A 23,663-nucleotide genomic window follows, 5' to 3' on the forward strand; every position below is an offset into this window, starting at 1 on the left:
ATGCACAAACACAGACATGTAAGGTACATAGGGTAACACTTTTCCTACAGTGCCAGAACTGGAAGCTCAATGACAGCACACGAACAATATGGAGAATATTCTAATCACTGTAGAGTGGCAGAAAGTGTGCAGAAATTATTCTATGATCTATATAAAAACAATCAACAGCACACTCTGTATTATCATCAACTTGCAAGTTGAGTTTCATACAAGTTACATTATACAAGGCATATTAAAAAGAATTCCATGGAAAGAATTAAGAGAATTTTGTTAAAAATAGAATTTTATTCCACATAAAAAGCTTTCTAAAGTTTTATACAAAGTTAATTATATTGGCTCAGCAGCCTAAGAAATAGCATTGTATTACATAGTATGAAAGTAATATGTTAACTCAGATAGCATAAATCATTTTGGAAATTTGACTAATAACATAAATAATATACAGATTTCATTTCTTAAAGCCAATAGATAACTCTCAGAAGTTTGGTATATCTGCATCAAATGTTAGCATAAACAATATGGATTCCATAACATACACTGTTATTTTCTAATGTACCCATAATGGAAAAACTCCATAGTGAAAAACAGTATAAAATATAGATTTTGTATCAAAATGCTTTGTCAAAAACTACAGTCCACATCAGAAGTTAATATCTCTGAGGAATTAAATGATTAAAACAAAAACATATATATAGTACAAATATTCTTTTGTTCTTCACTTACCATGAGGCAAACTGCAAGGATTTAACCTTTAAGGGTTAAAGAGTTTAATCAATGTCAATGTCTGATCTTCTGAAGGCGATAAAGAACAGTCTGTCTAGCGATACCCAACAGAACATCACTTTGTCAAGCCACAAGGCGCCCAAAAGCTTGTCAAGTAAGTTACCAGAAACCTCTTTGTGGTTAGAACTCAGCTCCTTCCTGCTTGACCTATTATTTGATATTTGACCACTTGGTTGCAAGACACTTGCTCTTTCTAGCTGAAATGTCACTGGGGCATCTTGTCAGCTCCCCGACATCTCGGCCTGACATACAATTTTACTTTTGTGTGCTACAAGGCAGAAAATGCAGGGCAATGGCCTTGTTTTAAATTCTGTCAGCATCAAAGACGGGCGTCACTCTTGGGTCCTACCAACAACAAAAACAAAAGAGGAGTCTATTTTGAAGGTCAAAACAGCCATTACCTTGAAGTTTTTTAGCTTATACTAAATATATTACCTGCTATACTAGTGTGGGAACTGTCCTTATAAAGTGCCTACACATACCACAGAAATCCTCCTGGTACAACGGCTCTACTTTCTTATCAAATGCAGACTTGATAAAAGGATAAGTTTTCAGTGCCTGCAGGGACCAGATTCAGCAGTTAACTTCACTTGTTCAAATGGGCAAGTGGTATCATGTAGCTTTACAAGGAGCAACCTGACCTTCTCACATTGACCAGGAGTGACATTATTGTGCAGGAGAGAAGCAGTCACATCATTTCTGTTTTGCACAACCTGCTTAAAGTTTGCAACTAAATGCTTGTCTTCAGTTGAGCTGACAAGAGAGAAGAGGGGCTCAGTGAACCATGGCAGGGCTGCCATGAAATGACAGGAATCATTGGCATACATTTCAAATAGCTCTCTCAATCCTATTAAAGTATTGCAGTCCTGCTTTAAAATAGACAAGTATGAAACAACTTTGATAGATAGAGACTAAAATGGCTTATTGATTTTTTTAAGTCCGAGGGAAATTACCCAAAATGTGTCATTCTTTAACATTTAAAAATATGTTACATAAAAATGAGGAACAGTGATAATAAATAAAACTTAAGAGAAAAAAGTGGGCTATTTTGTTATTCGAGACAGAGATACCTGTACATATTAAGATATTGTACAATTTTTTAAAAACCTCTGTCCAATTGTACTGTTAACTCTTCCTCCATTTTTGTTCCATAAAGTCATAATCCAATCTGAGTTGGTCCTTTGACACTAGCAGACATAGTTACTGGAAAGGAGCGAGGTGATGTTAGAGCATGGGGTGCAGTATTTATAAATGTCTCCTTTAAGAATGCATAAGTTGTATCAAGTTCAGCTTGCAATGACAAAAAATTCCCCACACCAACTGTGTCAGCAGGAAGAGCAGCTCTTGAAGGAATGGAGAGATTCGAGTGGTTCCGTGATCCTGTCTATGACATACAAAAGAAAAAAACAAAACAAAACACTGAGTTGAAAACTCTCAAACAGAACTAAAAACAAGGAAGTAGACTAATAATCATTATATTAATATTATTTTCTAAATGTGACTGAATCTGGTTGTCCTATGCCATAAACTTTTCAGAAAAACGGGAGAAATACTAAAACTTAGTATAAAATTATTGTATCAAAGAGTCAATATAATTGGGTGTTTCTACCTCAGCTTCAATTCACTACAATTTACAGAAATCAATTCTAATAGTATTTATTTCATTATGCCTATGATACGTGCTATATAATATGGAAGGTTAGACTGCTTAGAAAATGAACTATGAATAGTTATGCTTTTTAAAACCTATCAGCCTGATTTGACAAACGCAACACAAAGAAATATAAGACAATCCCAGTGGCTTCTGAGATACAAAATTCTAGTGAGAAGAGCTTTTTGCCTTTACCTTCAATAATACTACCTCCTGTTTGGATAAGGACCATTCTTACACGTATTTGGAAATTGTGTATCAAAACAAGGCAGCACAACAGGAAAACAATCTCATTTTAAAACATTGCTGGTAGCAAGGCTGAAACTTATGAAATATCACACACACATGAAGTGCTTGAAAACAAAACTGACATTTTGATAAAGCTATGCATTTAAGCCTTTTAACATTGGTAATTAGTCATATCAATTTAATGTGAGTGAAATCTTAGCAGTAAAGCAGATATTTTGTAACATTTAAAGATAACAGAAAAAGTGATCAATTTTATGTTAGAATTTTCCAGATTCCCACAAAATAAATATTGCTGAGTTAACAAGTTTAGTCACAAGTACCTCCACTAAAAATCACATTTTGTATATTAAGAGTTTTTAAAAACTGCCTTTCTGGTAGATTGTCATATAGTTTTGATAAGAAAATAATGTATAGTATAAGGGTCTGCTTTATTATATCATGTCACACAAAACTGCTCCTACATGTAGAAACAAGAAAGAAGCTATTGCTGGCTTGAGGGAAGTATTAGAAATTCAACTGTTGTATACGTTACCATTTTTGTAGATTTTTTTAAAACTACAACTAGAGGAAAATCAATGTCTGCATCTAACACCTAGTTCAGCAATTTTCTTTGATCTCTGTTCTTTTGATTTCTTGATATTCCACTGCAGCCTACAGCTGACGGAAATCATCTCTTTTTATGCTGGAGGTTAGGAAAAAAAAAAAAAAAACCTACCTAAAATGGCCACTTGGATAGTTCTATGAAAGACAGGGTTTACCTCATCTCCATAGAAGGAAAAGAACGTCCTAAAATCGTGCACCGATGGGCCGGGGATTTAGCTCAGTGGTTCCGGCACCTGCCTCGCAAGCACAAGGTCCCGAGTTCGATCCCCAGTACCAAAAAAAAAAAAAAAAAAATCGTGCACCGACTCTGTTTAGCAGCAGTGATGAAGTTTCACTCGCGGAAACTTAATAGTGGGCCTGAGCTTGTCAGTTCAGAACCTGAAAAAGGCGTTCTATCACACCAGGGACTGGAGGCACACTCCTGCACTTGCATGGCTATTAGAGCAGCTTCTCTGGGGTTTTTTCCAGCTGTGAATCTGAACTGGCAACATTGTGACCTGCCTGACTGTGCCGCTATGAACACTAAGGTGCCATCTTCAACCTCTCATTCTGCCAAACCTGGGGATGAGGGGAAAGCTGGAAGAGCCGTTAAGTGGTACACCTTGACTTTCTTCTCAATGAAACTTAGTTATAACAATACGATTTTTACTGGGATGAAATAGTACCATCAGGCAAGGCTTCAAAAGTTTGTTTTATATCATTTTTAGTACTTTCAAGTTAGATTTGAATGTATTTAGGGGTATACAAAGTATATTGTAATTTTTAAATATAATATGAAATGATTAAACCAAGGTAAATGAATACATCGCCTCAAGTATTTGACATTTTTGTGATGAGAACATTTCAGATTTACTCTACTAGTGATATTAAAATGTACAAGCCTATTATTAGCTATATTCACCACACTGTGCAATAGATTTTTTTATAAAACCAAATATTCTTGATAGTGTGATGAATGACTATTTTATGTACTTATCATAACATGCTGTGCTTTTCATCCTTTAGAACATGATCCTACTTATATAAAAGAGTTTACTGTAAAACAGTGTGCTGCTATGCCAGTGGTAGCCTCATGTATCTCATGTTTAACTGCATATTTGGATAATATCAAGGGGCCATCACAGATGATTGACGTATACCTTCTCAGTTTGCACTTAATAACATATTTCTCAGCTTATATTTCCATCACGTATCACATGACTGTATTGAAATTTAAATTTTAAAAATTTGGCCTATATGGAGTCTACTAGCTAATTAGAATTTTTTTCCAGACTACTACTTGTTCAATATTAGTTTTGAAAATCTTTCTAAAACAAATCACATCCTTTGATGTCTTGTTAATGCTTGAGACTTTTTTTAAGTTATATGGAAAAATGTTTAAGTACTTTTCAGTTTTGCTTTGGTTGAGTTCTATTATATTTGAATATTATTATAGTTTTTTCCCTTGCATTGCTTTTCTTTGAATAATTTTAATTTTTGTATATATGTGTGTTTAGTGAATGATAATAGTTATACATTTTAAAAAAATTTTTTAAACAAACATACTTATTCCTCCTGTATGGCTGAGTCTTTGTACCCTGTGATCATCATCTCTCAGTCCCCTTACCCCCAAAGCCTCTGGCAAGCACATTTGTTCACTCTACTCCTATGAATTCATTTGTTTTAGGTTCCACTTTAAGAACACACAATATTGGTCCAATGTTTGGCATAATCTTCTTCAACTTTATCAATGTTGAAACAAATGACAGACTTTGTTTCTCTTTTAGGTCCAAAGAGCATGCCATTGTGTGTATATTCCACACGTCGTTGTCCATTCATCCTGTGATGGACACAGTGATGGTCCATTCACCCAGTAATGGATGAAGACTATAAACTGGCTATTTTGCTCAGAGCCACAACAAAGATGGGATTCAAACATCTTCAATATACTGATTTGAGATTTTTCTGGGTATATACCCAGGAGTGGGATTGCTGCTTCATAAGGTAATTCTATTTTCAATTCTTTAGGATGTTTCTAGGTCTTTATACTTTAAATTCTGATCTAAGCAAGCTATATGTGAAAAGATAGGGTTGTACAGAATCAGACGGAGCAATGTTAGACATCCTCCAATGGTACTGTTTTCCTGCTGTTCTGATTAGAGAAAAGCAACTGTGCCAAGCTGACTCGCACTTCTGTTTTGCCAGTGTTAGGGTTATGTATAATCTCCCCAAACCTACATGCTGTACCTGAAGTTTCCTTTTTGATTTTGTGACTCCATCAGCCTAACACATGACAAATAAGGCAGGCATCTTTCAGGAAAGATCTCTACTGACTTCTCAATTCTCTGTAATATTCTACAGATCTTGGCACTATGCAAAAGGACCCCATTTGCCTTTCCCATCCTACTTTTTAATATGCCTGTTTTCCATTATGTATGTGAATGTACCCTTTCATCTAAGTTTTTTAAAATAAATAACCTTGAAATGGGTGTCGAATATTTCTCCAATATTTCAAATTAGTCTTAGTTTTTGCACATTATTTTCTGATCTTATGTTCTAAACATGGAAAATAACCTAACACCCTTAGGTGGGAAGGGAAGAGAGGAAGAGGGAGGAACTTTCTTGAAGACTTTTATCACCAAAAGGCATACTCTCCAGCAAATAAACAGGCTCACTTTTGTGTAAATGAGAACAAATTATTGTTTTTGCTACTAGGATCATCTGGCATGCTGCTAGAAAATAAGTTTTTTCACGAAATGGGATAAAATTTGATTTTAAGTCGCTTAGCATAAAAAGAAGCCAGCAAAAATTCTGGTAAAATTTTGATTTGAGAATATGATGTTAAAATAACAAGTAAATACTAATTATTTTCCTTGTTACAAATAACATCCAGAAATATTTCATAATGCTTTTTTAATGTAACACAGAGAGTAAAAGACAGTTAAATAACTTTTTGTCAGAGACCATTAAAAGTTAATATTCACCACCTGATTGTATATTTTAAATCTGCAAAGTCCATGGTCATTTAAACTACTTTTTAAACTGCTAAGGTGTTCTAGTAGTCTCTTATGTAAATCTAAATTTAGGCAATTTTTCAAAAAGAAATTAGTTACCTGGAATAAAAGCTAGGTGTCATGTGAATCTTTATGGAAGCACTTTTATTTACTCAATAAGCTATAAATGATTCTATTTGAACTGTTAGAGTCCATCAGCTAAATACATATTCACAATACCAAATGTGTCCACTAAATTTATCCTTTTTAGAAATCTTATGAAATATAGTAATTGGACACATCCAACAGCCATTTTTCAGGGCTTTAAAATCTTAATTTTTAAGAATGTTTTCCAAACAACAAAAAATAAAGCATTAGCCTAATAATAAAATAATTCCTTAATAAATTATCTGTGAATCAATGCTAGTTTGCCAAGTGAGGTTTCTGAAACAATGACACCAAGCCATCTGTCTCCTGTGTAACATTTATGATCAAGTTAAATCTAGAATTTAGTATTATGAGAAATGAGGAAAATGTAATTTAGTAAGCTTGAGTAATACCGCATGGTGATTATGCTAAGCACATAGAGTGTGGTGAAAGGAACTTTAGACTGTAGGCTGGCAGACTACAGTTTCTCCTCCCTGTTCTAGTACAATCTAATTGGGTCATTTTAGTCCACTCAAGCCTTGCTTCCCTTGTTTATATCCCATAAAATGAGGGGCTGAGTTGTTTCCAGCTATCATGTTTTACAGGTCTGTTATAATTCCATGTGTGTTCACATATGATATAATATGAACACCTAACTCATGTGGGCAACATTAACCTAGTTTCTCAATTATAAAACTTAAAGATTTTGAGAAGATACAGATGGGGAGCAATACATACTGCACATGGTACTAAAAAAAAAAGATAAATAACAAGATTAGCCAAGTTTAGATAATATGGCTTCATTCAATTAAATTCACTAGTACACATTTCATTATTTCTACTTCCATGTTGATGTTTTAAGCCCTGTACTTTATTGACTGGTTTTGAGTAAAAATGTTCTCCGTGAACTAATGAAGAAATCTGAGCATCCATAAGAGGGCATCAGAATGAGGCCTTCTTGCCATTTCTAGTTTAGCTCCTAACGTCATCTTATCACTAGAGTCTCAATATGTAAAACTTTTCTTCCTTCCAAATATTGTACTTCAAGTTAGTTACACAAATTTAAGTTAGTTTTTTCCAATTTTGCCATTCTGCTATTTTAGGATACTGCAATTTACATGGACCAACAGAGTCGTCAATAAGCATGTATATAATTCTGAATAATTCTCTTTTGAAATCATCAATTACGTACCTAAGATGCACACACACATGTACATACATATTCACCTGAGAAGCACATATATTTACTTGATACATTTATTCATATATGTGCACTCACACATCTGCTATCACACTATTAAATACTAATTTCTTATACTATAGTTACCAATTCTAATTTTTAGTTACCAATATTAACTCTGTAGAAATATTTTATGCATTTTTTTCTATAAGCCACTAAACCTTAGTACAGACCAGTTTAGCTCTTTAACTCACTGACATTAAAGCATGGAAGGAAATGTGAATCAGTGGAGGACTGGAAAGGACTCTCTACAGATAGGAAACACAAAGAGCCTTGTGTGCCTAGAGATTAAAAAAGAACAATTACAGAGGTAGAAATAAATCAGAAAACCAGATAGAACATAATAACCACAAATTTGATTCACAATACAGTTCTGTCCTTAGGTAGATAGATCCCAGGTCTTGAGCCTACATATCTGGTCCAAATTCAGCCTCTACTTCTTGGATGATATGGAGTATTGATTGAACTAATGGTTTTGACTCTTCACACTTCCCTGTAGCCATGTCCTTTGCCGTGTGACTCTGCAGCTTTTTGTACCTCTGCTTCCCTGTCCAGCTTTCCCTACCATTTCCTCATGGATACAGTACAGTCCTGCAAGTCCTTAAACACGGCAGTCCATAGTTCACACCAGCCTGGATACCCATGTCTCCTTTTGGTTGGATGAATTCTGTACCTTTTAAACTCTAGTCAAGGGTTACCTCTTTGGTATGGCCTTTGCAGAACTTCTTCCCAGCCTTCCCCAACTATATGGTTAATTGCAATATCCGATCAGACTTTTACATTCCTTATAAGGATTTATTTAACTGTTTTTGCTTATTTGTGTACCTTAGGTTTTTCCTATAAAACTATGAACACCTAGTGTGACAAAGTCATGACTTTGTATTCCTAGCACTTTGCAGATTATTGAGGACTAAAAAAGTTCCAAACCAATGAATGAATAAATGAATGAACTACTAACATCACATCATGGTTTCGCTCTAATATTGCTACTGGTTATTTTATCCATATACAAGATATGTATTATATAGAGGTGGCATAGTATAGTGGAAAGGACTTCAAATGGACTTTGAAGTTGGACAGATCTCAGACTCCAAGTCTTATTCTACCATGTATTAACTACGTGATCCTTGACAAATTAACCTGTGTGAGCCTGTATCCTTATCTGTGAAGCAGGAAGAATAATCTTTCATAGGGTTATTATAAAGAATAAATAATATACACAAAATGCATAGTCTATAATAATTCTTCACTTCTCCTTATGCTCACCTCAAGATATAACAAAACCCAAATTTATAATTATTATCTAACATGTATTAGGCACATATGTCAAACACTGTGCTAGGCTTAGCTTTATAGACATTACATGAATTCTCACAATTCAAGGCAAAAGTACTGCTATTACCCTCACTTTACAATTGAAGAAATTAGAGCTCAGAGGAGCAGAACAAATTGCCCCAGCTGGCATAGCTTGGTAGTGGCAGAAAGGGATATAAGTCTTGGTCTGATTCTCCTACTGATACATTCAACCACTATTTTCTCAAGCTGCCAAAGAAGATTCAGCCTTAGGTTTATTTTATACCTAGAGCCATTCTATAAACACAGTAATGGTTCAAGAAATCTCTGTGACTGGAAAATAAATGTAAATAGCATGTACTAAAGGCTAAAAATAAATGTTTATATTTTGATACATACTTTATTATATTCCAACATTTGAACATGCATGGTAGTAAATTAATTTTATGAAATTTACATAAAATGAAAGTTCTGGTCCTTTCACCAAAGGAGCTTCTTTGTTGTTGTATTCAGAGGTAAAATTCAGCACTGAAGTTTTAAATTACACTAGGACATTTAAACCTTAATTTTAAATTACTTTGAAGATATTTTGTATCTGACAAGATAACAATTCCCATTTTCTTCTCTTGGATGTTTAAATTTTCTGACATGATTGAGGGTGGAAAAAAACAATTTTCCCCAATTGCTTTTGTTCCTAGTTCTCTTCACACCCCTGTGCTCCCAGTCTGCTCCTGTCCTGCCAATCCCAACACACCTGATGGCAGAGTGCCAGAAATGAACAGAAAATGCAAAAAAGGCCTTCTTTCCCTGGGTCTTAGAAACATACACCCCTGAACAGCTTATTCTCCCAACAAGAAATAATCTAAAATTTAAGTATTTCCATAATTCAAATGTACAAAACATATAAAAACTGAGTAACTACTTGAGCATACAGTATAAAGAAATTCCCCTAAAAATGGAGAAAAACTGGTTTTAAAAAGCATAGCACACATGCTAATAACAGGAGTGAATTTCTTAATTTACAAAAAGGTTTATGCAAATCAATTAAGAAAGAACCTAATTAGAAAAGAGATTAACGGCAGTACATTTATTGTGACTGAATTCAGTTATAACAGAAAACCCAAAATGTTAAGGGCTTAAGTAAATCAGAAGTGCACTTCTTTCTGATGGTGCTATATGAACCTAACAGGAACTCAGGCCAAACTCTATCCTGGGCTCGCCAGCTCAGAATGTGGCTCCCATTTAACAACCCTTTCTAAAATCAAACATATTTTGCTTATAGCCCATTGGCTAGAACTTAAGTCATATGGCTAACTTAGCCTTTTTATTCCCCCTGAGCATCCCAGGTAATAATTCAGTCTTTATTACAAAGGAAGAAAGAAAAAATAGATACAAGGAAGCTCTGGCAGCTCTGGATCAAGTACAAATTGCCTGGTTGGTTGGGGTGGGAGGTGTGCAATAACCAATATATGAAAACATGCTAAACTTCATAGTAATTTGAAGTTTGTGTTGATGAAATATGCCAGTGAAAGATTACTTTTCAACTATCATATGGGAAATGTAGATCGTGTTTTCTCTACTGAGAAGAGGGAAACAAAGCAACCTTGTGCCATGTAGGTAGGGTGGAAAGTTGGCGTAAACTTTCTGAAAGACAGCATTTTAAATGTCTTCACCCTTTGTATTTACCAATTATACCACTAGGCATTTTTTCTTTTTTCTTTTTCTTTTTTTGGCACCAGAGATCGAACTCAGGACCTTGCGCTTGTGAGGCAGGCAGCGGAACCACTGAGCTAAATCCCCTGCCTGACTAGGCATATTTTCTATGGCTGCATTCACAAAAATTTATCAAGGTGAACACAGAAATGTGTACACTGAAGCATTTTTAAGTAGAAAAACATTTTAAAAGTGAAACTGAAGTCTCATCAACAGAGGGCTATTAAAGTGAAACAGGACAAAACATATAATGCAGTCATTTTAAAACAGGTAGATATGTAAATGCTGACACAGAAATACGGCTCAAAATAGCATGTGTATTGATATGTATACATTCAGACACAGATGCTTTTTGACTTTCAGTGGGGATATATCCCCAATACCCTCATCATAAACTGCAAATACTGTAATCTGAAAATGCATTTAATGCACCTACCAAGCACCATAGCTCAGCAACGCAGCACACTATATAGCACTGGTTGTCTACCCTTGTGCTTACAAGAGTGAGTGGTAGCTATGGCTCCCTGAGGCTGCTCAGCACCAGAGACAGTATCACAGTGCATGAGTCTAGACCGGGAATAGATCAAAATGCAATTTTAAGTATTATTTGTACTTAATGGATATCACTGTTGCATCATTATAAAAGAGATAAATCTAAGTGTTTTACAAACATGGAATCTCAGGGACCATCTGTACATATTAGCTATAACACATATATTATATAATATGTATTTGCATTTTTAAAATAAGCATAAACAAACACATGTATATATTAGCCCTATTTTTTTCTGAAAAAAAAATACAAATCACAAGAAAATTATTTTTGGAAAAAAAAAAAGACTCAATTGGAGTGCTGGTAATGGAAAAACTTTGAAAATTTAAACTTTTTTCCCAGTGATTTTTTTATCTTTAAAATCATTTGAATCTTGAACAAGGGGCACAAACTAGCAGTTCACAAAAGTAGAAATACAGCTGATTTACAAATAAATGGGGAAAACAATAACCCCCAATAGCAGTCAAAAGTGGAAAGTAAATGAAATATTTGCCAATGAAAATTAAACTTTAAAAATTATAGTGAAATTAGTGTCAATAAAAACACTATAAAATGGGCATTCCTAAAGGGCTAGTAATTGTACAACATTATGAAACCATTTGGACTATGTTGGTTTAGATCTAGAATGTCCCCCCGAGTCTCACGTATTCAGCTTTTGGAAGCTAAGTGAATCATGGGGACACTACACAAGTCAATGAACTAAGCCACTGATGATTCAGTAACTAAATATGCTGTTAGGAGGTGGTGACCTACAAAGTTATATTCTTGTCCTAATCAGTTATATTCTTAACCGACTATCTCCCACCTTGTTCCCTGATGGCTTCCATGAGGGGAGAGCTTTCCCTCTGCTAGGCCCTCTCCCACACGTTTCCCTGAAAACTGTGAGCCAAAAGAAACCTCTCCTCCTTTAAATTGTAGGTATAAGATGTTTTGTCCCAGTGATAGGAAAGTGACTAAGACAGACTGTAATTAGGGAACTGTTTTAAATGGTGAATGCCGTTTGAGCCAACAATTCCATTTATGATTTAGTTCTTTATACTAATAGCAGATCTAAATTGTAAATACTCCAATATTTAACTTCAGCAGTATGAGTAAGTTAGCTGTAAGCCCTTGACAGAATATTATGCAGCTATAAAATTTATGATTATAAACTTTTGGATTACACAGACAAATGCTTCAGCTTTGACCAAGAGTCAGAAAACTTTCTCAGTAAAGGACCAAATAAAATATATTTCATGTTTTGTACCCTATATCATCTCTACTACAACTACTAAACCCTGCTGTTGGAGTACAAAAGTATCCACAGACAAAATGTAAACGAATTATCACGGCTACATTATATTAAATGTTTATTTATAGGCATTGAAGTTTGAATTTCACATAACTTTGATGTGTCATGAAATATTTCTCTTTTGTTTTTTCCCCCAACAATTTAAAATGTGAAAACCATTGTTACCTTATAGGCTAGACAAAAACAGGGGGCAAGTGGATTTGGCCCACAGGCTACTTTGCTGTAGACTATAGTAAGTAAAAAAGTGGTACACAAAATTACACATAATATTTTTGATGTACTAAAATTACTGGAACTTTTTCTCTATTCCCTTGTAATTTCCAAATTGTCTACGATAAGCATACATTACTTTTGTAACTAAAACTCCTTTATTAAAAAGACTAATTATATATAAACTACATATATTTTATATATTTTTAAAACATATGAGTTATGACTAAAATGTGTGGGTAAAATGAAAATGAATTGGTTAGATGAAGTCTCAGAGGATAGATTAAGCAAGTGTTGTAGCAAGTTTTTAAAAGACTGATTTAGCAGAGAACACTCTCATTTCAAAATCTTAAGTTATCTACTTACATTCACAATCTGACATTGAGCAAATGCATAGAAAAGTAATTACACTGAATAACTTGTACCTCTACTCTACACAAATGTAACTCCGTGTGCCAAACGGCTACTTAAAACTTGTGTGCCTTCATTCTACTTCAAACAGTCCTTCCAACTGCCAAATTACAACTTCTGTGGTCAAATGTACACACGTCACACTCTGGGAACTATTAGGCAAAGCTTTCTGACCACTTTTTCATTACTAAAGAATTTCCTCTTAAAGTTGTAACCCTTTTTTAAAATTCAATGTCAAAAATTTAGTAATAATTTGAAAGCTATAAACCTAGACCTTTTAATAGTATGTTTTCTCTAAGTGAAAATACTGAATAAGCTCTCGGGTAGAGAATCACTTAGAATGTAGAACTGTTTGAAAGAGATAACTTTCCTAAACCTTATTATTCATGTATCTGTCAATCACACATCTTAACAAACTTACCAATATATCTCATTTTACATTTTAAAACCCATTTTTATGCCTTTCCCTTCCATTGAACCCTCATTATCCTATTACATCACACCTACCATCCCTAGCAATTCCTGAAGGGTGCTTCAAAGCCTTTAGTCCTTTACTGAGCATCAATGGTATAAGTTCTGTATTCCCTAAGGCTGTGGAACCTTTGACCAGGCCAGCCCTCCTTTTGGAAGGACTGCCCTATTTTCAGTTAAAAGAACGTGGTTTATTTCTCATTAAGAGAAGGACACTTCAGATGTAAGAAAAAGATCATGTGAGCTGGGGGTCATAGCTATGGAATGCCTTCAGATCACAAGCACTGAACAGTACATACCATAACAAATCACTAGCTGGCATTAACATTTCCTTTACATGAGATGTAGCAATGTTAATTCTGCAAGAATTAGGCAATTTTCAAAAACCTCAAACCAAACTCATCTCTAAAGGAGAACAGCCTATAGAATAACTGTGAGAATAATGTAACAACCACAGATTTCTAAAATAATATACCTGTAAGTTATATTTTAGGAATCTACTTCCTACATTATCAACTCCTCATGACAGATTTCCGTTCTTGCATAATACATAATGCATATCTAAACTCATATACAATCTACTATTCTTTGAAATTTGTTAATTAGCAAATAATAATTGCATAAATACATGGGGTGATATGTGATACTTCAAACATATACATATTATAGAATAAACAGATCAGACTAATGTATTTATTACCTCATTTACTTTTTGTTATGAGAACATTTAAATCCACTTTTAGCAATGAAATGCACAATATATTATTACTAACTTAATCACTTTACTGTATAATGTGTCATCAAAACTTATTACTTCCAGAGCCAAACACCCTTAACTGGAGGAAAGAGAGCCTCTTTAATAAATGGTACTGGAAAAATTGGGTTTCAACTTGCCAAAGATTAAAACTAGACCTATATCTCTCACCATGCACTAAACTAAAATTGAAATGGATCAAAGATCTAAATATTAAAACAGAAACACTAAACCAGCTGGAAAAGAGGTTAGGTAGAACTCTTAAAGACATTGGTGTAGGGGGGCTGGGGATTTAGCTCAGTGGTGCCACTGTCTCCTGCCCAAGCACAAGGTCGCAAGTTTGATCCCCAGTACCAAAAAAAAAGAAAAGATATCAGTGTAGGAAAAGATTTAATGAAGAAAACCTCAGTTGCCCATGAACTAGCACAAAGAATCAACAACTGGGATCTCATTTTGTTAAAAACCTTCTGCACTGCAAGAGAAACCAATAACAGCGTGAACAGACAACACATAATGTGGGAAAAATTTTTACCAGCTGTTCCTCAGACAAAGGTCTACTATCTAGAATCTATAAAGAACTTAAAAAAATAAGACCTCCCAAATTTAAAGGCCCAATCCAAAAATGGGCATCTGAAATGAAACAGACATTTCTCAGATAAAGTAGAAATAGCAAATAAACATATGAAAAAATGCTCAACATCACTGGTCATTCAAGAGATGCAGATGAAAACAATACTGAGATTCCACCTCACCCCAGAAAGAATGGCAGCTATCAAGAAATCAACCAATAACAAATGCTGATGGGGTTGTGGGGAAAAAGGAACCCTTCTCTGCTTTGGTGGGAGTGTAGACTGGTGCAACCACTGTGGAAATCAGTATGGAGATACCTCAAAGAACTAGGGCTAGAGGTCCCATTTGATTCAGCTCTTCCCCTGCTGGGTATCCTCTCAAAAGCATTAAAGGAATTATACCTCAGTGATATATGTGCACCCATGTTCACAGCAGCACAGTTTGTAATAGCTAAAACTTGGAAATAGCCCAATTGCCCATCAACTGGAGACTGGATAAAGAAGATGTGGGTTTGTTTTTTTTTTAATAAAATTGAGTACTATTCAGCCATAAAGAACGAGAAACTAGAGACATTTATAGCTAAATGGATGCACATTGAGGCCATATGCTTAAGTGAAATAAATAGGACACACGTGTAAATACCAAATAGTTTCTCTGGTGTGAGAAACTGAAAGCGTAAATGAGGATCAAAATGTATAATAGATAATGTGAAACAGGAAGAAAAGGTCCAAAGGGGAAGGGGAAGTGGAAGAGCTAGGAGCAAGGAAAGAAGGGAAAGGAATACGTTTGAGAAAAGAAAAAAAACAGAAATAAAGTCTTTGTAAATAGGGAGGGGTGTAGGGGTTGAAGGGAGGGCAGGGGAATGGGGAAAAAATAAGAATCAAGATATATCATGTAGGGCCGGGGATTTAGCTCAGTGGTTCTGGCACCTGCCTCACAAGCACAAGGTCCCGAGTTTGATCCCCGGTACCAAAAAAAAAAAAGATACATCATGTAAAGGTACAAATTCTCAATGATGAATGTCATCATGTAGTATACCTAAAATGTACCAATAAACTTAATAAAAAACTTATTCCTTCCATTTAACTGAAATGTTATACCTTTTAACCAACATTTCCCCTTACCCCAACCCACCTCATAGTAACCATCAGTCCATTCTCTAGTATTGTGAATTCAAATCTTTAGATGCTACATGAGTGTGATTATGTGATATTTGTCTTTCTGTGCCTGGCTTATTCCATTTAGAATAATGTCCTCTAAATTAATTCATGCTGTTGCAAATGACAGAAATTCAATCTTTTTAAAGGCTGAATAGCATTCCATAGAATATAAAAATACTGTATTTTCTAATCCATTCATTAGTGATGGGCACTTCAGTTCTTTCCAAATCTTCACTGTTGTGAATAATGCATGGGAGTGCAGACATCTCTTTGACATACTGATTTCAAATCTTTCAGGTAAATATCCAAAAGTGGGACTGATGAATCTGTGGATACAGACAAGTCCTAGTAATGAGTCAAATTTCCTCCTTTTTTTTCCCTGATGAGCTCACCCAAGACCTTCTGTTTCCCTGTAGAGTCCCCATCAAGAGTTCCTAGGTGTCTGAAATCCCTCCTCCAGGTACAGTTTCCAATCTACCAGAGGATTCATTGGGGCAATATGGGTGATGTCTCCACACAGTTGATGATATGCTCATTCTGCCCTCAGTCATCTGAACCATGGCAACCCTGTCTGGAACCCAGTGTCTAGCAGAATCTGCCACAAAACGTTTCTTCCAGCCTTTACCTGTAGGTCTTCTTTGTAAGAATACAGATGCCAGACCCTAGGCCTGTGTAGAAGATAGACACTAGGCACTTTTCTCTATTTTCCACCTCCTTCTCTGGCCACCTGCCCAAAAACTTCCACTAGTCCTTCTTTGGTAATTACCAGAGCCCTTATTCAAATTAACTCCCTCACAGTCTGCACTCCAATTTTTCAGAAAAATGTAGACTTCCTTCCAACATAATTTGGGCTCAGAATAGGGTATCCAATAGATAATTTTGACATAGGTTTCAAAGCTCCTTATTAAAAAATTTTTATCAACTATTTAAGTGCCCCTCATTTTCTCCAGCCTACTGCACTTTAAATTTTTAAATTTTTTTTTTTTTTTTGGTACCAGGGATTGAACTCGGGACCTTGCGCTTGCAAGGCAGGCACCGGAACCACTGAGCTAAATCCCTGGCCTAATTTTTGTAAACAGATGATTCTTTCAAACTTCCATTTCCTTCTACTAATGCTTATTGAGAATACTCAAACTTGCCATTGAAGACAAGGGAAAAAATAGGACAGATGAAACTCATAACAAGTTTTAAGCACAGATAGTGAATAAGCAAGTTGTTTGTAAGAAATAGGCAGAACTTACATGTCAAGAATAATTAGTAACTTAGTACCCTGTAAGACTCATTACTTTATAGCTAGAAAGGGATGGGAAGACCATGTCATGAGGTAAAGATGTGCCATCTAATGCCATCAGTAAATTAGCCTTAGAACTGTAGATAAGACCTGTTCAGCAGGCTAAGTAGCAAACAACAGCTACTGGCCAGGCATGTGGGTCCCTGTATCTCTTCCAGAAAGCAAGTGTGTCTAAGTGGCCCTGGGTACTTTCTATTCTACAACTCCTCTTTTTCAAATCTCAACCCTGCTCTTTATAACCTCATAAATGTTGATGCAGCAGAGAAAGCCAGGTCATATGAACAATGTGTAACCAAGAAGCCAAGTACTACAGTTCTTACCCCCACGAGCTCCCTTACCATATCACTTCTTGCTTTTTATCATGTTTTAATTCATTCTATAAACTATAAGGGGAAATAAAAAATATGATGTGTTTACATTTTAAATTTTTCTTATAGTAAAAGACATACTGGCATTAAACCCCCTCAAGATACTCTCCCTCATTTCAAATACACTTATCATCCCATCATTATTGCTGCTTTCTGAAACAGTTCTGGAACTCCTCTTTCATAAATCTCTTTACGAAGTTTGATTAAAAAAATATGGTGAATGCTCCTGCCAAGTACCATCCAACAGAATGGCAGGCTCTTAAACATGCTACAGCACATCTTCATCCAACCTGTTCACTGCTGGCTCTTCCTCAAAGTCAAGATAACCATGAAAGGTAAACATTTTGAGTCAACTCAGGATATCAAGGCAGCTGGGACAGCATAAGTAAAAATACAAAAGAGGACTTCCAGAACTCCTTCTGAAAGTGGCAAGAACAATGAAATGAGTATGTTAAAAGTGCAAGAGGAAGTATTGTGAGAGGCGTTAATGGCACTGTTTCTTTTAATGTAATGATTGTTTTAATTTAAATATATACTATATTTTTTCATCAATGTCATATGTAATTAGTGTATATTAATTTGGCCTGAGCAAACTTCTATTCTATGACTTGTGGAATAACTTGTTACCAAACAAGTATATATGATTGTTGTAACCTCCCATGAAACATTTTGCTCCCCAGTGCTGATCAAAGTACTTATTAGGAACCATGTTCTGTTTTCTTCTATCTCAAGCCGGATTACATGCTGCCTTTTCTGCTTAGAAAGACACTTCTTTGATAGGTTAAGCCCTACTGTTCTGCAAGATTCACTCAGGTATCAGCTTCCCTCCATACATTCCCTGTCATCTGTCACCTCATATTAAGGTTAGATGCCCCTCCCCTATGTTATCATAACACTATCCACAGATGGTTATAATGGTGCAGTATCACCATTCTCTTTGTTTAGACATATACTATTGAATATGGCACCACATGTAGCTAGTAATTTTAAATTAATTAAATTTTAATATATTAAATTAAAATTAAAGTTCAATTTCTCATCTATATTAGCCACATTCCAAGTGCTCAAAAGTGGCATTTCTATCATCACAATAAGTTCTAATGGACAGTGCTGGGTTAGAGTGTTGATTTCTTAGTCAGGGCTATTTAGTTTGTTCCTGTATTACCAGTGGTTTGTACTCTGACAAATACTCTATATACTCTATAGGCCCACCTATCATTGAATAAATAAATAAACTTCTGATCAATTTCTGATCAATAATCTAAATAAAGATAACAAGTCATATTTTGATATTAAACTTCTCTTTCTGAAAAGTTTTAGTTAAAAAACCTTAATTTCATTACAACTTTTTTCAACTCTTTCTTTTTAAGTGTCAAACTTTTAGAAGAGACCTCACTGTTCCTTCCTGTTTATCTTTCTTGACCTTTTAGTGGGTATCATTGTATTTTTATCTTAGGCCACTCAGGAAAAGGAGGGAAAAATCTTATGACAAAAGACAAGGGGAACATTATCTTGGCAAGTGTCCATTCTCAAGAAATCCAGGCAGGAATCTTAACTCCCTACAGCTAAATTTTCTATATCAGAGAAAAATGCATGGCTTATTCTACTGCTTTGTCAATTTTCACACTCGCTTGAGAAAAAGATTCTATTATAAGCTAAATTTGGAGGCAATCTAATTGTTTGATGTAAACCTTCAAAGTTTCCTTTGAGTTGAATGTCTATCTGCTTGGGCAGAAAAGGGAAAAAGAGGGAATTTACATTCGCTTTGCTAAACATTAGCATCTCTTGTTCAGTCATTTGAATGCAGGACAGTTAGAGGCAAACAGCTTAGAGAACAAGAGTTGACATATACAGTGCAAAATCTTTTAAGGTGCTTGGATTAAATGAGGGAGAAAGTGAGATGGAACCGCATTTCAGCTTCCTAACTGTGTTCCAGTCAGCAGGAACTTTGTGACAGGTCTCTGTCTCTCAGCTACACTTGACTGGCTTTTGCTGACATTCAGCTGTCAGACAGCAACCCTTTACCAGGCCCTAACATGCTCCACAGCTTCACCCAATTAACTCGCTTTCACTTGACACAGCAACAAAAAGCTTCATAATAGGTGGTCAAGGTGCATGGTGTCTGCCTGCCCTCGAACTGCTCACATACAGCAAGATGTTTAACTACTTTTCTTCTTGCCTGTGTGCTCAGAACATGTGTGACTACAATTTAGTCATTTCATGTATTGAACTGGATAGGAATCAAGGAAGTAGTACAGTGATAGATTAAGCTGCTCCAAAATAGGCCTCTAGATAACTCAAGTTAAAGTTCATGTCAGTCTTTTTAGGGCCTGAGAGGCAGATTTGATTTTTAGATTACCAAAATTTAATATTAACAATTTATAGTTTTCCCCTTATATCTTTGATAATAGCATTGTATAAAAATTCCCTCAGATAGAAAAAGAACATTTGACAAGGACATCAATGTCTAGGTATAATTCAAGAGCATGGAATTTAGCCTTTGCTTATAAAAATGCACTTTCTCACCAGCTATAATTTTCTTTAAATTTTGTCATGCTACTCAGCCTTTCAGATGAAATCCATTGTACTTGAAAGTATGTCTGGCTAAGAAGTAAAAATATTTAATACTTATTTTGAAAAATGGTCTGAGTAATTTTCACATTTCTTTTACCTCCCAATAGGCTCACATTTCAGCATAGTCAGTTTTCATTTGTTTGCACTCTGAAAGTCTGAAAATTATTTTTAAAATGCTATATAAAGAAAACAAAAATTAATATAAACTATACTGCCTTCAGAAACCGACATTTGTAAATCTATATATGAAGGGGCCACCAAAAATTAATATAAGGCTCTTTATTATTGATATTCAAATGTAGATGAGTATAGTGATTAAGACAGAGTTATGATTTCAATTCCAAGTATCCTATCCATAATCAAAGCTGTAAATCTAATTATAGGATGGGGAATTCTAGCCTCCACCACCATGAACTTATCCTAGCAGAGATTTGTCACCACATTTCAAACAAGACAAGGCAGAGTCTTATTATAACTTGCCATTCTTTTAGTCTAAGACAGTTGTTCTTTGGAGTCTAGCATTCAAGTAGCTATGCTTTTGTAACATGCCTTCAGATTGAAGGAAATCTTTTTCTACGTAAAATGCAAATTTGCTGTACTGAACACAATGAACACCAGCAACTTAATGTGGGAGGCAATCCTGAGTGAATCAGTAGGTAATTAAGAAAATATCCTGCATCTATTTTGTTCATTAAGTACTATAGCCAAAATTTCTACATAAATCTATCTAGAATCTAATCCATCTTCATCTCTATTTTTACTAACCTGAGATAATTCTCACTTCTCATGTGCCCTTCTTTAATACAATGAATCATACAAGTCATTATAAATATTCATATATATGTCTGTCTCTTCACAAAATCTATCAGATCCCTGAGAAAAAGCACTTAATTTCATCTTATTGATGAAGTAATATAGTGCTTAAGAGTAAGGACTCAAAAGGATTTTTAAAAAGATGGCAGAGCAGAAAGCATCAGGAAACTCCAAGACAACAATAGCAATGGCAGAATCCATCTATTTTGGAACTCTGGAGTGTATAAAAGGTTTTCAACTCCCAAAGAAGAATTTGAACAATAAAGTGGAATCAGTTTCAGTCAATTTTAACTCTTAGTGTAGTAGTAGGTAGCTACCCATCTGTCACCAAAATCCCTATGATAGACAACTGTGCATACATTCCTGAAGCAGTTTGCACATTGCTTACAGGAGCCAAATTGAGCAAAAAGGACCCCAGTTTCCAAATATTGGTATCTGTGCTGTGATTGCTGCTTCTGATCCCAGAGGTACAGAAAAAGCAGCAGATGACCATTTTTGTTCCTCCACAATAACATTCCCTTTGGATGAACTGGTAACCAAGGGATTTTAAAGGGCAGTGTTATAGTCAGTATTCACAAGAGAAACAGATTTAAGGCAGAACACAGAAATTAACAAGATTAGCTGACAATATCCTCCCACAGTCAAATGTATAAGAGTACAGGAGATCCGTCCATGTGCTAGAGATCTGAGGAATCTAGCCAAAGGTCTGGAGCCCATGGCAATGTCCTGTGCAAGTCCATATCAGGAGGTCAAGGAAGACTGAAAGGTCTGTACTGGAGAGCTCAAGGGCCAGTGACACAGGCTAGAGGGACTGCACCAGAGGCTGAAAGGCTGGTGCTGGAAGCTGAAAAATCTGTGCTGAAAGCCTAGAGATGACACACAAGGTGAAGGTGAAGACCAGAGTCCCTCCAAAAAGAATGCAGCCATCCTTGGCAAAGGAGACGGTACACCCGAGCTCAGGGAAAGAAAACAGCTGAAGCTTCTCCAAAGAAAATCAGCCAAAACAAAGCACTTCCAAGGAAAAACAGCTGAAATCCTTCCCTCCTGTTCTCCTTTTATATTGTTCTGACAACAAGGCTCCTTAAGTGGGTCTTCCATGCCCAGAACCACGCTAACTCAATTCAACTGAGAGTTTCCCCACTCTAGTGACAATTAGTCAGTAGCCCCCAGAGGTAGCATCCTTTCTTTGTCCCGTTCATTATTCTTTTTCTACTTTTTGGAATCAAACATTAAGAACTGGGACATTTGAAAGCAACTTCATATATGATGTGCTTTCACAAGCCTGGGAAAGTAGAGATTCAAAAAAGACTTAGGAAGATTGTAAGTCTACACCTCAGGGCGATCCTTGGCATTGAGACAGCTACAATAATTTTTTCAAATGCAGAAACAAAAACCAGCAAACCCTGGGGATAGGGGGGTATAATTTCCAGGATTACCACAATATTTCAAGTGTTTACTTTTCAATAGGAAAAAAAACACAAGGCATACAAAGAAATGTGAATGTATGGCACTTTCAAAACAGAAACAAATCAATAGAAATTGTCCCTGATGGCAAGCCTATGAGACAAAGACTTTAAAACAGCCCTTAAAGATGTTCTAAGAACTAAAAGATGTGGAGAATTATATCTGAACAAAATAAGAATATCAATAAACAGAGAGAATATTTAAAATGAAACAGTAAAAAAGAAATTCTAGAGCTGAAAAATACAATGACTGAAATGAAAAAGTACAGATATTTAAAAGCAAATTCCACCAGGCAGAAGAAAGAATTGGTGAACACAAAGATAGGACAATGAAAATCATAGATCCTGAAGAACAGAAAGAAAATGACTGAAGAAAAAGAATCAGACTTAAGGGACTCAGAGGATAATGAAAGGAGACCCTACATGTACATTGTGGAAATTTAGGAGGAAAGAGAAAGAGGAAGGAGGAATATTTGAAGAAATAATGGTTGAAAACTTCCTAAATCTGATGAAATGCAGGAACATGAATGTCCAGGAAACTCAACAGACTCCAAGTAAGATGGGTTCAAAGAGACCCACACCAACACATATAATCAAAACGTCAAAAGACAAAGAAGGGATTTTAAAATCAGCAAGAATAATGAATTGGCACATATAAACCATCCTTAGTAAGATTATCATCAGATTTTTTCATCAGAAACTCTGGAGGTCAGAGGCAGAGGGCCAATCAAGTCAAAGTCTAAAAGGAAATAAAAACTAAAAGTTCTAAGTTCTTTAAAAGTTCTTTAAAGTCCTTTAAAGGTGTGGGAGAAATGAAGATATTCCAGGTAAACAAAACCTGAGGAAGTTTGTTACCACATCTTTGCTGCGAGAAATGCTCTAGAGAACCTGGATGGTGAAATAAAGGTACACTAATAACAAAAAGTCATATGATGGAAAAAAGTTTTCAACAAAGGTAAATATATGAGCAATTACAAAACCCAGTGTTATTGTAATGACAACTTTTAACTGCATTTGTTGTTCTCTACATGATTTAAGGACTAATACATTTTTAAAACAATTATTAGTATAAAAGCTAATATT

General features: G+C 35.3%; 1 protein-coding gene across 17 annotated transcripts in view; it reads right to left on the reverse strand.

The window, feature by feature from the left end:
- Nucleotides 1–274: 274 nt before the first annotated feature.
- Ccdc171 (coiled-coil domain containing 171) overlaps nucleotides 275–23,663 on the reverse strand; it is a 361,174-nt gene continuing 337,785 nt past the window's right edge. For 15 of the 17 annotated variants that reach the window (XM_087183886.1, XM_087183887.1, XM_021252871.2 and 12 more), the window contains one exon: nucleotides 275–2,167. In XM_087183886.1, the coding sequence (XP_087040012.1) occupies nucleotides 1,940–2,167 (228 nt within the window). In that variant the 3' untranslated portion in view covers nucleotides 275–1,939. The remainder of the gene's footprint in view (nucleotides 2,168–23,663) is intronic. The other 2 variants (XR_015440062.1, XM_087183882.1) reach the window with 2 other exon arrangements.

This window comes from Heterocephalus glaber, unplaced genomic scaffold, assembly GCF_053883595.1.
Source record: "Heterocephalus glaber isolate CG9 unplaced genomic scaffold, H.glaber_assembly_v1.0 deba00001481, whole genome shotgun sequence".
NCBI lineage: Eukaryota > Metazoa > Chordata > Mammalia > Rodentia > Bathyergidae > Heterocephalus > Heterocephalus glaber.